The sequence below is a fragment of the Hippocampus guttulatus genome, chromosome 12 (assembly GCF_054856545.1).
Source record: "Hippocampus guttulatus isolate MCC_2025c chromosome 12, RoL_Hgut_1.0, whole genome shotgun sequence".
NCBI lineage: Eukaryota > Metazoa > Chordata > Actinopteri > Syngnathiformes > Syngnathidae > Hippocampus > Hippocampus guttulatus.
The window spans coordinates 2538564-2555395 of record NC_141272.1 but is presented as its reverse complement, the minus strand read 5'-3'; the positions used below and the strand labels follow the sequence as shown (position 1 = coordinate 2555395).

Genomic DNA, 16832 nt, shown 5'->3' with positions numbered 1-16832 from the left:
GGTCGTTTTTTTCGGGTCAAAACGCCTTACATGGTCGTTTTTTTCGGCCAAAAACGCCTTACTATACATGGTCGTTTTTTTCAGCACAAAACGCCTTACTATACATGGTCGTTTTTTTCGGCCAAAAACGCCTTACTATACATGGTCGTTTTTTTGGGTCAAAACGCATTACTATACATGGTCGTTTTTTTCGGCAAAAAAAACGCCTTACTATACATGGTCGTTTTTTTCGGCCAAAAATGCCTTACTATTCATGGTCGTTTTTTTCGGCACTAAACGCCTTACTATACATGGTCGTTTTTTTCGGCCCAAAACGCCTTACTATACATGGTTGTTTTTTTCGGCCAAAAACGGGTTACTATACATGGTCGTTTTTTTCGGCACAAAACGCCTTCCTGTACATGGTCGTTTTTTTCGGCCAAAAACGCCTTACTATACATGGTCGTTTTTTTGGGGTCAAAAATGCCTTCCTATTCATGGTCTTTTTTTCGGGTCAAAACGCCTTACTATACATGGTCGTTTTTTTTTTTTGGTCAAAACGCCTTACTATACATGGTCGTTTTTTTTCGGCCAAAAATGCCATACTATACATGGTCGGGGTTTTTTTCGTCAAAACGCCTTACTATAGGTCGTTTTTTTTCGGCCAAAAATGCCATACTATACATGGTCGTTTTCTTTCGGCCAAAAACGCCTTACTATACATGGTCGTTTTTTTTTTTTTTTGGTCAAAACGCCTTACTATACATGGTCGTTTTTTTTTCGGCCAAAAACGCCTTACTATACATGGTCGTTTTTGTCGGCCAAAAACGCCTTACTGTACATGGTCGTTTTTTTCGGCCAAAAACGCCTTACTATACATGGTCGTTTTTTTCAGGTCAAAACGCCTTACTATACATGGTCGTTTTTTTCAGGCAAAAACGCCTTATTATACATGGTCGTTTTTTTCGGCCAAAAATGCCTTCCTATTCATGGTCGTTTTTTTCGGCACAAAACGCCTTACTATACATGGTTGTTTTTTTCAGGCAAAAACGCCTTACTATACATGGTCGTTTTTTTCAGCACAAAACGGCTTACTATACATGGTCGTTTTGTTCGGGTCAAAACGCCTTACTATACATGGTCGTTTTTTTTTTGGGCCAAAAACGGCTTACTATACATGGTCGTTTTTTTTCGGCCAAAAACGCCTTCGTATACATGGTCGTTTTTTTTCGGCCAAAAACGCCTTACTTTCCATGGTCGTTTTTTTCGGCACAAAACGCCTTACTATACATGGTCGTTTTTTTCGGCCCAAAACGCCTTACTATACATGGTCGTTTTTTTCGGTCAAAAATGCCTTACTATACATGGTCGTTTTTTTCGGCACAAAACACTTTACTATACATGGTTGTTTTTTTCGGCCAAAAACGCCTTACTATACATGGTCGTTTTTTTGGGGTCAAAACGCCTTACTATACATGGTCGTTTTTTTCGGCCAAAAATGCCTTACTATACATGGTCGTTTTTTTTGGCACAAAACGCCTTACTATACATGGTCGTTTTTTCGGTCAAAAACGCCTTACTATACATGGTCGTTTTTTTCGGCCAAAAACGCCTTACTATACATGGTCGTTTTTTTCGGGTCAAAACGCCTTACATGGTCGTTTTTTTCGGCCAAAAACGCCTTACTATACATGGTCGTTTTTTTCAGCACAAAACGCCTTACTATACATGGTCGTTTTTTTCGGCCAAAAACGCCTTACTATACATGGTCGTTTTTTTGGGTCAAAACGCATTACTATACATGGTCGTTTTTTTCGGCAAAAAAAACGCCTTACTATACATGGTCGTTTTTTTCGGCCAAAAATGCCTTACTATTCATGGTCGTTTTTTTCGGCACTAAACGCCTTACTATACATGGTCGTTTTTTTCGGCCCAAAACGCCTTACTATACATGGTTGTTTTTTTTGGCCAAAAACGGGTTACTATACATGGTCGTTTTTTTCGGCCAAAAACGGGTTACTATACATGGTCGTTTTTTTCGGCAGAAAACGCCTTCCTGTACATGGTCGTTTTTTTCGGCCAAAAACGCCTTACTATACATGGTCGTTTTTTTGGGGTCAAAACGCCTTACTATACATGGTCGTTTTTTTCGACCAAAAATGCCTTACTATACATGGTCGTTTTTTTCGGCACAAAACACTTTACTATACATGGTTGTTTTTTTCGGCCAAAAACGCCTTACTATACATGGTTGTTTTTTTGGGGTCAAAACGCCTTACTATACATGGTCGTTTTTTTCGGTCAAAAACGCCTTCCTATACATGGTCATTTTTTTCGGCCAAAAACGCCTTGCTATACATGGTCATTTTTTTCGGGTCAAAACGCCTTACATGGTCATTTTTTTCGGCCAAAAACGCCTTACTATACATGGTCGTTTTTTTCAGCACAAAACGCCTTACTATACATGGTCGTTTTTCTCGGCCAAAAACGCCTTACTATACATGGTCATTTTTTGGGCACAAAACGCATTACTATACATGGTCATTTTTTTCGGCCAAAAACGGCTTACTATACATGGTCGTTTTTTTTGGGTCAAAACGCCTTACTATACATGGTCGTTTTTTTCGGCCAAAAACGCCTTACTATTCATGGTCGTTTTTTTCGGCACTAAACGCCTTACTATACATGGTCGTTTTTTTCGGCCAAAAATGCCTTACTATACATGGTAGTTTTTTTCGGCCAAAAACGGCTTACTATACATGGTCGTTTTTTTCGGGTCAAAACGCCTTACTATACATGGTCGTTTTTTTCGGCACAAAACGCCTTCCTATACATGGTTGTTTTTTTCGGCCAAAAACGGGTTACTATACATGGTCGTTTTTTTCGGCACAAAACGCCTTCCTGTACATGGTCGTTTTTTTCGGCCAAAAACGCCTTACTATACATGGTCGTTTTTTTCGGCACAAAAGGCCTTACTATACATGGTCGTTTTTTTCGGGTCAAAACGCCTTAGTATACATGGTCTTTTTTTTTGGCACAAAACGCCTTACTATACATGGTCGTTTTTTTTGGCCAAATACGCCTTACTATATACATGGTCGTTTTTTTCGGCCAAAAACGGCTTACTATACATGGTCGTTTTTTTCCGGCCAAAAACGCCTTACTATACATGGTCGTTTTTTTCGGCCAAAAACGTCTTACTATACATGGTCGTTTTTTTCGGCACAAAATGCCGTACTATACATGGTCGTTTTTTTCGGCCAAAAACGGCTTAGTATACAGGGTCGTTTTTTTCCGTTAAAAACCCTTACTATACTTGTTCGTTTTTTTCGGCACAAAACGCCTTACTATACGTGGTCGTTTTTTTCGGCCAAAAACGCCTTAACTATACATGGTCGTTTTTTTGGGCACAAAACGCCTTACTATACATGGTCGTTTTCTTTGGCCGAAAAATGCCTTACTATACATGGTCGTTTTTTTGGGCCAAAAACGCCTTACTATACACGGTCGTTTTTTTTCGGCACAAAACGCCTCACTATACATGGTCGTTTATTTCGGCCAAAAACGCCTTACTATACATGGTCGTTGTTTTTTCGGCACAAAACGCCTTACTATATACAGTACATGGTCGTTTTTTTCGGCCAAAAACGCCTTACTATACATGGTCGTTTTTTTCACACCTGGCCGAAAAAAAATGACCAGGTCTTGTAAGGCGTTTTTGGCTCAAAAAAACCGACCTTGTATAGTAAGGCGTTTTCAGCCGAAAAAAACGACCATGTATAGGAAGGTGTTTTTGGACGAAAAAAAAATGACTGTATAGTAAGGCGTTTTGAGCCATTGCCCGTTGATGTGAATGTGAGCATAGTGCGGAGGAGAGGATCAGAAAAATCACGGCCACGCACATTTTTGAGAACGCACAGGAAGACCGGAGCCGGATTCGAGCCCTGCACCTCTGCAATGCAATGCACTAACGATTCGATGACCAGGCAGGTCATGAAGAGTTCCCACGGGACCTTAAAGTTAATAAAAATCCATTGAAAAACGTCCTTAATTTTCAGGGAAAGCTTCTAAAACCAATACAAATCCTTAAAAATTAACCTGCAGTGTTCTTTTCATTTTCCCGACCCTTCCAATTAATCGTTTTGTTAAAACCTGGTTCCCGCTCTGCTTATCCCGCCGTCTCCGATCAGTTCCGATGATGATCACGTGATCACTTTGGTTCCTTTCGGGCCAATTTGACAAGTATGTAAAAAGAAGGGTTTGCTGATTGCCCCGAAAAATAAAGACGTGCCCTTCCTTTGGCAGCAATGATTTGAACACCAGCTCAGTGATATATGGCTTTCTTTTCATGAAATCCACCGTGAATCCCCTGCTGAATGGCAAAAAAGTCCTTAGAAAATGGCTATATTAGCCCTCAAAAGTCCTTAAAAGGCCCATAAATAAAAAGCAAGTGGAAGAGTGGGAACCCTGTAGTGGTACACACGCCGGACTTCTGTGCGGGCGGCGTCGGATCGATTCCCACTCCGGGTCTGGGAAATCCCTAAACGCTCAAATGGTCGCTGGCAAAGGCTCCGGCAACTCTATTGGAATGGATGGGTTCAAAGTCAAGATTTTTGTTTCAAAGAAGACATTTCTCAACTCAACTCAACTGTATTTATAGAGCACTTTCAAACAGCCATCGCTGCATACAAAGTGCTCTACATGGAACAACTAACATATACAACAGTAGAGCAACAAATCGATAACAAAGACGGTAGAAAGCACCGAACAGCAAAACCAAGAAAAATCTGAGTCATGCTGAGTCAAATGCCAAAGAATACAAGTGAGTTTTGAGGCGGGTTTTAAAGATGTGCAGCAAGGAGGCTTGCCGAATGTTTAGAGGGAGGTCATTCCAGAGAGAGGGACCAGCAACAGAAAAGGCTCGATCCCCTCTGAGCCTCAGCCTCGTTCTCGGTACCTCCAATAATGTCCAATCATTTCAAAACAGGGCCTCACTTTGTAGCTTTTTGTTAGTGGAGTTAAAGTTTCAAAATAAGGATATGGTCGGATGGAAATTTGGATTCTTCAAACCCGTTGATATCATCCAATTTGCCACCCGTCTCAAGTTTATCAAACTTTCCATCAGTTAAAACTGAGATATTGACCCGCGTGACTCTCGGACGAAGCATCAATGAAAAGCGACAATTTGCTGACCTCTAGTGGGGAAATCAAAGTACTACTTCCAGCCAGTCGCTTAACCACAGGTGACCTTTTCGCAGTTTTACAAATTAATTGGACTCAATACTCAAGTATTAATAGGTTTTGTTCTACAGTCACATTTTAAATTCGATAAACACCACTTACCAAAAGTGTCTCCTGCTCCTTCAGTGGGAGAGAAATTAGTGTTTTGTACACTGTCTGTCTAATCTTTCAATGAAATTATTTTGGATCAATTTTTTTTTCCTGTAATGTCAAAGCAATTCACGGTTTTAAAACATAAATGGAAAAATAATTCCTATTTTTACAACGAAATAAAACGTGATGAAATGGTCAAATGTCTGAATTTATTTATTGTATTTTACAGTACTGTCTTGTTAATAGCCCAATATTTATTAAATAGCACATGGAAAAAATTATGACATTATTGAAATTTCATCCAAAAACGACCGTATATTGAAAAAGCTTTCACAACATGGACAAGAGTTAAAGAGAACAAAAAAACTAAACAAGAAACCATTTTGTGTTGTGAAAAACTCGAAGGCAACACCACGGCAACGTTTTCACAGTGTGAACTTTTTGTCATCTTATAGACCTTTTCGTCCGACGCTAACCATAATTCCAATTGCACCACTCGTAAACGACCGAGGCAGTGAAAAAGAAGATGCTACATCAAGGTAAAGTGATTTAAAAAAAAGAAACTAGGAGGAACAAGATCGTAAATCTGTTTGATAGCACACATTTACTCCTTTGGTGCCGAAATGAAAAAGCAAGCTATTGTTAGTTGGCAGAATGGACTCACCATTGCCCTCTCGCGGCGGAAGCAAGGAGGCAGCCATCTTGCGTTGCCAGTGTTATTGAAAACTTTTTGTTCGATGGAGAAAAAATACTCTGCGTTTTTACGCGAGGATCTGTGTAGGGATTAATGAGAGCCTCTCAGAGACCCAACTTCACGTTTGCATCAACCATTCAGAGTATATTATCTTAGTTTGGTTGACATTTCGCAGAGTTTTGTCCCAGTGGGCTTTTCTTTCATTTCATTGAGAAGCACTCGGCGCTACGGCTTAAAAGAGAACATTTACTGTATAATAAATCGCATCCTTACCGATGACGTGTGCATGTAGCTCTTCTCCCAAAATTATTGGTAGAACCGTGCGACACACGCGATGACATTTCGTGCTAGAGACAGAAAATAATGTGAAAGCTCCGCAGATAAATCAACGTACTGTATTCAAGTTGGGCATGTTTAAAGAGTGGCAACGCAAGATGGCTGCCAACAGTGATTGGGCGGCACTGTGAGTCCATCATATATGTATGTCCGCCGACGAATGCCGCAGATATTTTTGGGGGGACCAACCCAACCATAATGTTTTGCTAAATCACTCAAAAACAGCAAATTTTCTCGTCGTTGTCAGTTCAGGTTAGCGTAGCCAATCACTTTCGGCCGTGGAAGTACCCTGGCACCTCTTGTTCATTTTGAAAAGGTCTATAATGACATCATGTAGTAGTACGAGGAGACACAAAACCCTTTCACAGTCAAATCAAAACATTGAAGTATACTCGCAAAACAAACATATTGGAGTGTATAAAATTCTAAATGTGTCAATGGTTATCGCTTCCGCTCATGCGTGACTTCCCAGAATCTCATCCAGGTTGATGTCTTTCATCCAGTCGTCGTTCCCCGAGCCCGACTTGAGCAGGGAGTCGATGAAGTCTGAGTCTGTGTTAATACCTGGGACCGTGTTGTCTCCCTCGGGCAGGAAGTCGAAGGTGACGCGGTTGGTGCGAGTGCTCTGGTAGCCGCCCGAAGCGGTTTCGGCGAAGTTGCCCACAGCCGGAACCCGCTGCTCCGGAGAGGACTGGTTAATGTTGGCCTGGGTGGGTCTGGACCCGGCATCTCTGATCAGCATCTGGAGGTCTGGCGCCACCTGGTTGGGAGGTCCACCAGGTCTCTGCTGGTACTGACGGTTCAGCGGCAGATCCAGAGTGTCGTTTCGCCGAGTGAGTCCGGTGGGCTTGGCGGCCGAGCACCAGCTCACGTTGGTCATCACGCCCCCCGGCACCTGTCCCGCCACCCGGGAGGAATGCGGGTCGGCCGCGGGCCTCGGGTGTGGCCCGCCGGTTCCGTTACTCATCCCGAAGGAGTTCCCTTGTGCGTTGGGGCCCAGGAATCGCACCTTGTTATGGTTTGGCGTTATTCGGTTTGGACTGGGGAATTGTCCGATGCAGGACGGGGGGTGACAGTCGAAGCGGTGCTCCGACGAGCTCAACTCGGAAGCGGGCCCACCGGGAAGGTGGCACGACATGGAATGAAGGTCCTTCTCTGGGACGGCGCTGGACGACTGGGACGGATTTGCACCTGAGCGGATGAAGGTGACCACATGTGAGTCACACATTTTAAACACATTCGTTATTTGCGAGGGACAACGAATACCAAGAATCCGCAAATAATTGATGCTCATTCTAACTGCCTTGAAAGAAAAAGAAAAGTAAAATCTCCCAAATTTGCAAATATGCGTGGCACAGTGTCCAAAATAACATGCATATGATTTGGCTCAAGAATACCGTGAATAATGGGGGATTAAAAAAAAAAAAAAAAAGGGTCTGCAAAGACCAAACCACAAACATTGCAGGGGTCCAAATGGACTTTGGGCAAAATGAAGCTCCTCAATGCACTTAAAAGTAGGGGCGGAGGAGGAGGGGGGGGTTGTACCAGAATTCCAACACATGATGCCAAAGCAATTCTATAGCTTTGACCCGAGTTCAAAAACAGCAAATAGTTGATTTTTTTAAAAGCCTAGAACAGTGCATAAGTTCCCCCCAAAAGTTTTAATTGCATGAGGATAACATCCTATCTTTTTAGGGACCAATCGGGATGGGGATTCAAGTGAACATGTGGGGGAGGGGTGTTGTTTCATTGCTCGATGCAGTAGTCATTTGAGTTTCATTTTTGGGGTTATATGAGAGGCGGAGCTCACCTGGGAAGATGTTCCCGCCCACTACACTTCTTTTGTAATCCGGCGGCGGCCTGGTAAGATGACGGCTGAATTGATCCGGCGACGTGTCTTTCTCCTGCAAAGACCTTATTATTTGTGTGTGTGTGTGGAATTCTCATAAAATCAAAAAGACCTTTCAGCAATTAAAGAATACTGCTCACCGGGAAATATGTGACTAAAAAAATATATATTTTTATTTCCCCATTAACAGTGGCTAACTTATGTCAAATTTTATTTTTGACTGCCTTTCAATGAAGGATGATGAATAAAACGTGCCCGACCAAAAACAAATGGAGGTGCTTACGGCTCTGTGCAGTTGGGAGAGTTGCCTGTGCATGGCTGGAGATTTGGCGGGAGCCCTCAGCGGGTGGGGGGGCAGCGGTGGGCGCGGCTGACCCACACCCCCGTTTGTCGTCAACCTCGGTCCAGGGGGCACACCCTGACATCGACACATGCATTACATTGTTAACACACACAGACATATCAATTCCATCTATTTGTAAAAATGTGACTGTAGCTGTTCAGAATGTTGTTATGAAGTAACAGTGGGGGGTGGGGGGGGGGCTAAAAACATGCTTCGCAATCTCTTAAATTCCGTGAGAAAAAAAAAATTCTGCAAGCGTTGGTTTTTATATACCCTCTTCATAAGTGGGGGAATACACAAGTTTGGCCACTAGAGGGAGACATTGTAAGTCAAATGTTGTTGGTTTGAAGTTGAGACAACGCTCCTCTGCAGATAAACGATAAAATAGAGTGAGGGGCGAGCTTCTCCTCTTTTGTTCGATGCCTGACCCGAAAGGGGAAAAACAATCCCTGAGACAGCAGGGAAAATGTGCCAATGCCAAAACGCTTTTTATTGAGCTTTTACTGCTACGGTCTGGCGTCTATTGGAACAAGTGAGACACACACACACACACGCACACACACGCACACACACACACACACACACACACACACACACACACACACACACACACACACACACACACACACACACACACACACACACAGTGCCAATCGACAGACGAGTGTGTCATGTGCAGCAGATCCAAGTCAGCGTGCACCACGGGAACGTTATATTTTCCCTGGCTTAAAACCTTAATTTTAAATCATAACCCTGGTGGGCGTGACACCCTACTTTGAAAGCACAATCCTGGCTTGAACCCTCTTTGAGACCCTAACTTGAAACCCAAATGTTGAATGTCTTATCTTGAAAATCTTGAAACCCTAATGTGAAATCATAACCTCAAACCCTACATCTGGCTTGAAACCCGAAGTGGAAACTCTTACCTTGGCTTGAAACCTTTATTTGAAACCCTAACCCTGGTTTGAACCCCTACTTTGAAACCGTAACTCTGGACTGAAATGTAAATTTTAAACACTAACCCGAGCTTGAAACTCCAATGTGAAATCTTAACTTCAAACCCTAACCCTGGCAGAAACCCTGACTTTACGCAGCTTGCTTTCCCAGGAAACAAGCCCTCCCTTCACACACTTCCCTCCCCGCAACTCATCAAATTTGAAAACGTAATTTTTGGTTTGAAATCCAAATTTGAAACCCAAACCCTGTTTTGAAACCACAACCCCTTGTGTTAAAAACGCAAACGTGATCCTTTAACTTGAAAATATGAACTTGAGCCATTAATTTGGAACCCTTACCCTGACGCTGGCTTGAAACACTAACACTTAAAACCCGACGCTATCTTTAAATCCCAACCCTTGTTTGAAACCCTAACTGGACAAGAAATAACCCTTGATTGAAACAACAACTGACTTAAACCCTAATTTGAAACCGTAACCCTATCTTGGAAACTAGAACGTCACTTGTCTATCACAACCATCCGTCCAACGTTACAACAACTCCGACACATTTTAGTGGAGTTCCTCAGGGAACTACACGAGGCCCACTATAGTTTTCTAGATTGATTGAAATCGTCATTCTCAAAATACATTTGGCCCTACAAAGTGAACTTGTTCCATCTTTGCTGAGCTCACTTTGGTTTGTACAACCGCGGAAGCCCGATGCGTCATGAAGCTCGTTTCCACATTTCCTCCCACCTCTGCCGCCCCCACTCCCGAATTTCTCTTACTCTCGTCACAAATGCAAACCACATGTGGCATGAGCAGGAGCCCGGCGGGCGGCGCAGGCAGCCGACAGCGATTACGGCCCCGGGCCGCCCGGCCTTGCCCGCTCTCACACTGCACTTCCTCAGACGCCGTCCCTGGGGAACGCCTCGGCATCCACACTTGGCCGCAGCTCGCTTTCCCAGGAAACAAGCACTGCCTTCTCGCACATAACACCCCCCCGCACCCCCTTCTCCCACGACCGGGGCCCCCAGAATCTCCTGCTAACAAGTGCGTCACAGTGGCACAAACTTCATGCTTCATTTCATTGTCTGATTCCTTCTATTGTGCCCACATTTGCCAACGGGGGGCAGTCTAATCCAGTCAAGCCACTTTCTTCTTCTCTGTATTTTCATTGTGATTGAAAAAGCTGCTGGGGTTTTAGTGTTTTTGTCCCCCAACAGAAAATTAAGAATATTGTGGCACGAATGTTGTCCGTCCAAAGTCCAAATATCAGTTGCTTCGAGGGTTCTCAAGCCACCACGTTGATGCTAATCGTTAGCATGTTAGTAGCTCGTATTAAGCTAACACTGCCTTTCCGAGGCAGTTTGATTGCATTCGATCCATAACTTCTTTGTTTGTTCGCATTTTGATTACTTTTAAAACCAATTACATTTAATTTAAAGCTGCATCATGTCAAACAAGTGTGTGTGTGAAAATTAAAAAGGGCAAATCACGAAATGATGAAATACAGAAGCAGCATTCAGGACTGGCTGTCATGGCTGTGTTTTGGTGCTGGTGGTGGTAGTGGTAGTGGGGGGTGCGGGGGGAGTCGAGTTCTCTTTTCAGGACCTTGGTGTCTCCCGCATTACTAATTCACTTGAGTGTGGGAATACGTCTCTTACTCCTCATTAGCGGGACTTTTTAACCCTGCACATGCTATCTACTCAAGACATATGAACAATAGTTCACTAATTATCATTATTACTGTTAAGAAAATACTTAAAAAATAATCATATTCATATAAGAAATAAATAACACATTTGATATTATGAATGACAAATTTAAAAAAAAATCCAAATAAAAAGAAATGGTTCAAATCTTCAACCCAAATAAATTTAAAACAAAATGGTTGCAACAATCATTGTGATAATCAAAGTAACATTTATCTTTAAAAAAGAAAATGTCTTCATTCTGAGCTGCAGTGTGAACAGCTCACCCTGTCATATGCTGCCCCCCTTTGGTTTGGAGTAAAAATGCAAAGCAAGCTTGCAAAATGTCTATCATGTCCTTTTTCAAAACGGAACCAAAAATATGTTCGAGAAATTTTGCAAGGACACCTTTTGATTCATCTATGTGGAGAATGACTAAAACATTACATGGGGGTCCGATGCACGGCACGGGCCTCTTCATCTCTTTTCCATAGCCTTCGTCCTCTTGATTCTCAAGAGTAAAAGGGAGCCGACCTCAGCTGATTTTGAGTGAGGAGGCAGGCCAACGACCCTGCACTGGTCGCCAACCAATGACAGGGCGCGGAAAGACAACCGCTCACACCCACATTCACACTTTGGACAATTCAGTGTAAACAAAGTCCAGATACTGTTAAGCGGGACGGTGCAAACCCGAACCCCCCATTCCGTGGGTGTGTGTGTGTGTGTGTTTCCCACACATCATCATAAATCAGCGACTCAACCTTGGGCACCAGGCTAAGCAGATTACTGTCATTTTCCACCACTTGTCGCTCGCAGCCAACAACCTCCAATTAGCAAATCCTGCTGCGCATATCAGCGGCCTGACAGCCAGCCGGCGCCCACAAATGAGAAGTCTTGCATGTTAATGTACCGTGCGCTGGCAAACTGCGTCAGCGTCAAAAACACTGAGGGAAGAACAGATATTCCGGGAGTGGGGAGCAGGGGGGAGGGGGGGGGGGGGGTGCTCACAAAAACAAGAGGGAGTCAAAAACCTGCCAGGTCCGAGAACAAACCGCATTGCATTTTTGTCTCCTTAAATTCGAACAGTTCCATTTTCAGTCGTCAGATAAGAGAATGCCTTGGATGTGTGGTTCCAGACGACGACAGGCTTGTTTTGACAACGCGGTGCTCTTGTTTTCCACATCCTGGCGGACGCTCGTCCTTCACAACGTGCAAGTAATGACAAGCCCGCCCTCTGGTTCCAGCGGGCTTTTTCTTGGAGAGGGCGACGACTCGTGGCACGTGAGGCATGAATAATGCAACTGGACGCTGCATGTGTGACAAAGGGCCACCAAGATACAGGGCCCGCCTCACAAGCTAATCCCTCAATTAGGCTTGAATGATTTTGAAAAGAAAAAAAAAATGTGGATTTTTTTTCCCCCCCTCAATATTGCAATTTTATATTTCAACAAACACATTTTCATGTTTCCTGAAACGATACGTAAACAGGTGGAGTGACACTTCTGAAGCACTGAACCTATCTAGAGGTCAATAAAAAAAATAGAGATCAAGGTAGTCCTCAAATTCCAAACCTTTCCTTTGACTTTCATTCAAATCTTGGTAGATATGAACAAATGCTGACAGATGTCTATAAATTGTCATCAAATGCCCTATCGCGGTAACAAGTTCACATTTCCAAGTGCGCACCACGTCATGCATTACAGTATTTAATTAAATTCGAACGTCAAACCAATTTATATGTGTTGCATCTCTCTTACAAAAGTCAATTCGATGTGTATTTCCATACACGGTGTGCCATCGGATTCAAAGATGCAAACAAATGTTATTTTTTAAGGATTCGATCCGCGGTTCACAGTAACTAGCTTGAAAAGCGGCGCCCTCACCTGCTGATGTTGGCTCAGTCTGAAGGGCAGCGTCCCTTCCTGCAGGAGAGCTGTCGACGAGGACATCGGTTGATTCTGGAAATGAAGCGGCGGAGGCGGAGGATTGGTGTGGTTCTGGGCATCGGGAGGTGAAAGCTGCTGCGGATGGTTGGCGGTCTTGTTGCCCGCCATCATGGGCGTCATGTGCCCCGAGGAGGGCGGCAGCGGCGGGACCGACTTGGGGCTGAAATGCAGCGCGGGCTTGGCGGCGACGCCGTTGGACTTGAAAAGGCAGTTGGCGACGCCCTTGCTGTGCTGGGGGAGCCTCGGCCGCGCCCCCTTGCCCTGGAAGGCGGGACCCATCGCGGGACCCCATCCGGCCAGACCGGCGGGCGGCGCCTGGTGATGCTGCTGGTGGAGAAGCGTGCCGGGTTGATGCTGGTTGGCCGCCATCTGCTTCAGCTGCTCCGCGTGGGAGATCTCCGGCCAGCAGGGCATGGACCTCGGCGGTCCCGACTGCTGGGCGCCGGCCTTCTGCGCGGCCGTGGGGGTGGTCAGCGCCAATGACGGCCCTGCCGAAGCCGGTCGCAGCTGCGGCGAGCCGACGTGGACCTGAGCGTAATCGGGCGAGCGCTCCATCTTAATCGGCCTCTCCAAAGGGGAGCCCAGGCCCGTCGAGCCGGGGCGGCCCAGGTCCAAACCGAAGGCGTCGTCCTGCTTCAGCATCTTCTCCAAGTCCAAGTCGTTGAGGGGCGGCACCGACTTGGTCAGTTCGTCGAAAAGGTCCTGCAGCTCCGGGTCGATCTGAGCGCCGCCTTCGTCCTTGAAATCAAAGACGGCGTCGGCGCGGGAGCGGCTGCACGAAGACTGCGCCTCGCCGGGTTCCTTCTTCATCTCCTTCAGGGTGGCGTTGAACACGTCCGGCATCACGTAGTTCTTCCCTCCGGCCGAAGAGTGGGCTTGCGAAGAGTGGGCTTGCGAAGAGTGGGCGTGGCTTAAGCCGTGGCTGCACGGGCCTCGCCCCAGACCGCCAACGGTCTCCAGCCGGACTCGCTTGAAGTCGGACCCGGAGAAACTGCACGAGATGGAGTTGTGCTTGGGGGCGTGTCCCTCCAGCTTCCGCCGCAAAGACCCTTGCAGCTGCAAAACACAACAGGAAACACTTAGACCGTATCCGTTTTGTTTTTAAAATTAATATTCTTTAAATTAATTTACCAAGCCTTTTTCATGTGTATGTATATATATTTTTATATGGATATAATGCACTAGCTTTGCAACTAAGGGTGTCACCAAGTCAGAACAATCTAAAACACAGTCACAAGTGTTGCTTGTAAAGTTGCTCGAGTCCGCGAGGTAGCGAACCGGAAGTGGTAGGAATAGTGTACAAAATAAAAGCGCTGACGGGAAGTGTGGCGTTAGCTCCCTGGACTTTGCTGGCTGAGCAGCATTTGATACATTCAATGTAAAATGTCTGATGTTCTCATACATGTTCAAATGAACACGGATTTGAAGAATTGACATTTTTGATCAAAGACAATCCGAAACCCCGTTGGATGGAACGGTCAGCTATTTTAGATGGATACACCAGAAGGGTGAAAATGGATATCTTCAATAAAACGTCTGGGGGTCGAAAACGAGGCTCACTCCGGCCCCCTGTGTGACATTGTCTATCATAACAGGACGCACAAAACAAACAAAAAAAAAACAACTCTCGAGTCACCCATGCATGAAATTAGTCGCCCATTTTGGTTTGGAGCGGCCACTTTGCGTAAACTCCTCCAAAAGAATTCGTCCAAAATGAGCTTGAAATGATATCGCAGCCAGACGGACGATGCTACATTTCCGTTCTGTTGCCTCTCGTGTAGGCGGAGCTTGGCGTCAAACTTTGACGAGCACTTTGATGATCGGCCGCTGATCGCTTTTGATTTCAGTGGACGTCTGTGCTCCTTATGTCGACTACTTTTCGAATGCACGCAAGTCAATCCCTCGGACGCGCTGCGGGGTGAAGGCAACAGAACCCTCAACATGACTCGGCGGCGCCGCGACACGCGCGGCATCACTGGCAGAGGCGGCTCGTGCGTCACGCCGACATTTTCACCTTGATTAAATTGTGCGGATGTGGCTCCAAACAACTATCAAGAGCGCAAACAAGAGCCCGGGCTCCAGAGGCCCTCGGGCTGTGAGTCATCTCCGTGTAACGTGTGCCAGCTGGCGGGAATGACTCAAAACTGGTTCCCACAGTCGGGGGGGGGGGGGGGAGGGGTGCATAACAGCAGCGTGAGGAGGGCCTTTTACTTCCATGAGCGCACACTTGATCAGATAACATTTATCTACATGATATCGCCACTGGGTAAACACTTTTTCGCTGCAATTTGGCCCGGTGACTCCCAGGAGCGGTGCTGTTGTGGCGTTGCTATGGCAACAAACGTCGTATATCAGAGCAGGAAATATGAAGCATCCACTTTTGGGTGCGATTAGCGCCACGGCCGTAAACGAGGCGGCGCGTTCAGCCGAGGAAGAAGGATGTAACGACGCACAGCGGAGGAAGCTTTTAATGTATGCAAATGAGCGAGGCAGACAAAAGCCCTCGTTGTCCCCCCCCTCCCCTCCCCCCCCCCACACACACACACACTCTCCCGTTGCGCCGACGCTATCGTCTTCCTCCCCATCACCATCAAAAATAACCGTGTTGAAATTGCGGTTGAAACGGGAGCTTCGTGGCTCGTTTGAAAATGTCCTCCTTGGGCAAACACAACAAATGTTTTCGCTTTTCTAGTCGGTTTACATTTATAAGCTTTCATTCATCTTTCAAAATAGTCAAGAGGGTCTGTTTGTTTTTTAATCATAAAGGGATACACATTTCGCAAATGTGTGTGGTTTTTAAAAAAAATCCGGTTAATCAATTCCTTGAAAAATAACAGATTAATTGATTATTTAAGAGCTATCGGCTCTAAAACTGGAAATGTCATGATACATGGTTGGTATCGGTTTCGGTATCAAATGAGCGCACCCAGGAATGATCGGTGTTGGCAGTTTAAAACCCCGATGGCCAATAGAGAGCCTCATTATGTTGTTGCAATACACCAGAGGGCCGTGTTCGCTGAAAGGCCAGGATCAGGCAGCCATTTTGCATTGACACAATAGCAGAAGATTTGTGAAAGTCTCTCAGCTGTAGCGTGTCTTTACGGTTATTACAGCTGACACGGGTGCTTATTGAGTAGTTGGGATCATCGATGCCACTTGCGCCCGCCGTGTTTGAAGGGCACCGCGTGCGCCAAAAAAGCTCCATCCAACAGAAGGTTTGAGCCAAGAACAGGTCCTGTTCCTGCGTAAATTGTACTACGTGACGGCCAGGAACTTTGGAACAACTGGCACTGAAGTGCAGTGGAGGACAGACAAACCGCTTGCCAGGCGACAATTTTGCAACGCCGCTCCGATGTCAAACGAGCTAGTTTGCATCACGTGTAAAAATCGTGCCAAACAAATCATGCGAGTGATGCACTGTGGCAACTCCCGAAAGGGAAAAGTCAACTTTAAGGTGACGTGAAAGCTTGGGGGGGGGATGGTTCTCAAGAGTGCTTGAATTTGAGTTTAGTAAAGGTGGATGAACCTAAGTAAAGCCATGAAAACATTTTTAATTTTTCTTTTTACTATTTTCCACCGTGCCATGAGATTCCCCCGAACTCGCCATCATTAGATCTACGGGGGCATGTTTTGCCAACATCATCTTGAACGCGTCCTTCACGGCCTGCGTCTGACAGGCCAAGCCAGTCTTTCTTCTTCCAGTGGACTTTTTTTTTTTT

General features: G+C 45.3%; 1 protein-coding gene across 1 annotated transcript in view; it reads right to left on the bottom strand.

Annotated features, from left to right (window-relative positions):
* Positions 1-5500: 5500 nt before the first annotated feature.
* maml2 (mastermind like transcriptional coactivator 2) overlaps positions 5501-16832 on the bottom strand; it is a 32707-nt gene continuing 21375 nt past the window's right edge. The window contains exons 2-5 of the mRNA XM_086126047.1: positions 13051-14169; positions 8476-8610; positions 8154-8247; positions 5501-7534 (exon numbers count right to left, since the gene is read on the bottom strand). Coding sequence (XP_085982173.1) covers positions 6798-7534; positions 8154-8247; positions 8476-8610; positions 13051-14169 — 2085 coding nt within the window. The 3' untranslated portion in view covers positions 5501-6797. The remainder of the gene's footprint in view (positions 7535-8153; positions 8248-8475; positions 8611-13050; positions 14170-16832) is intronic.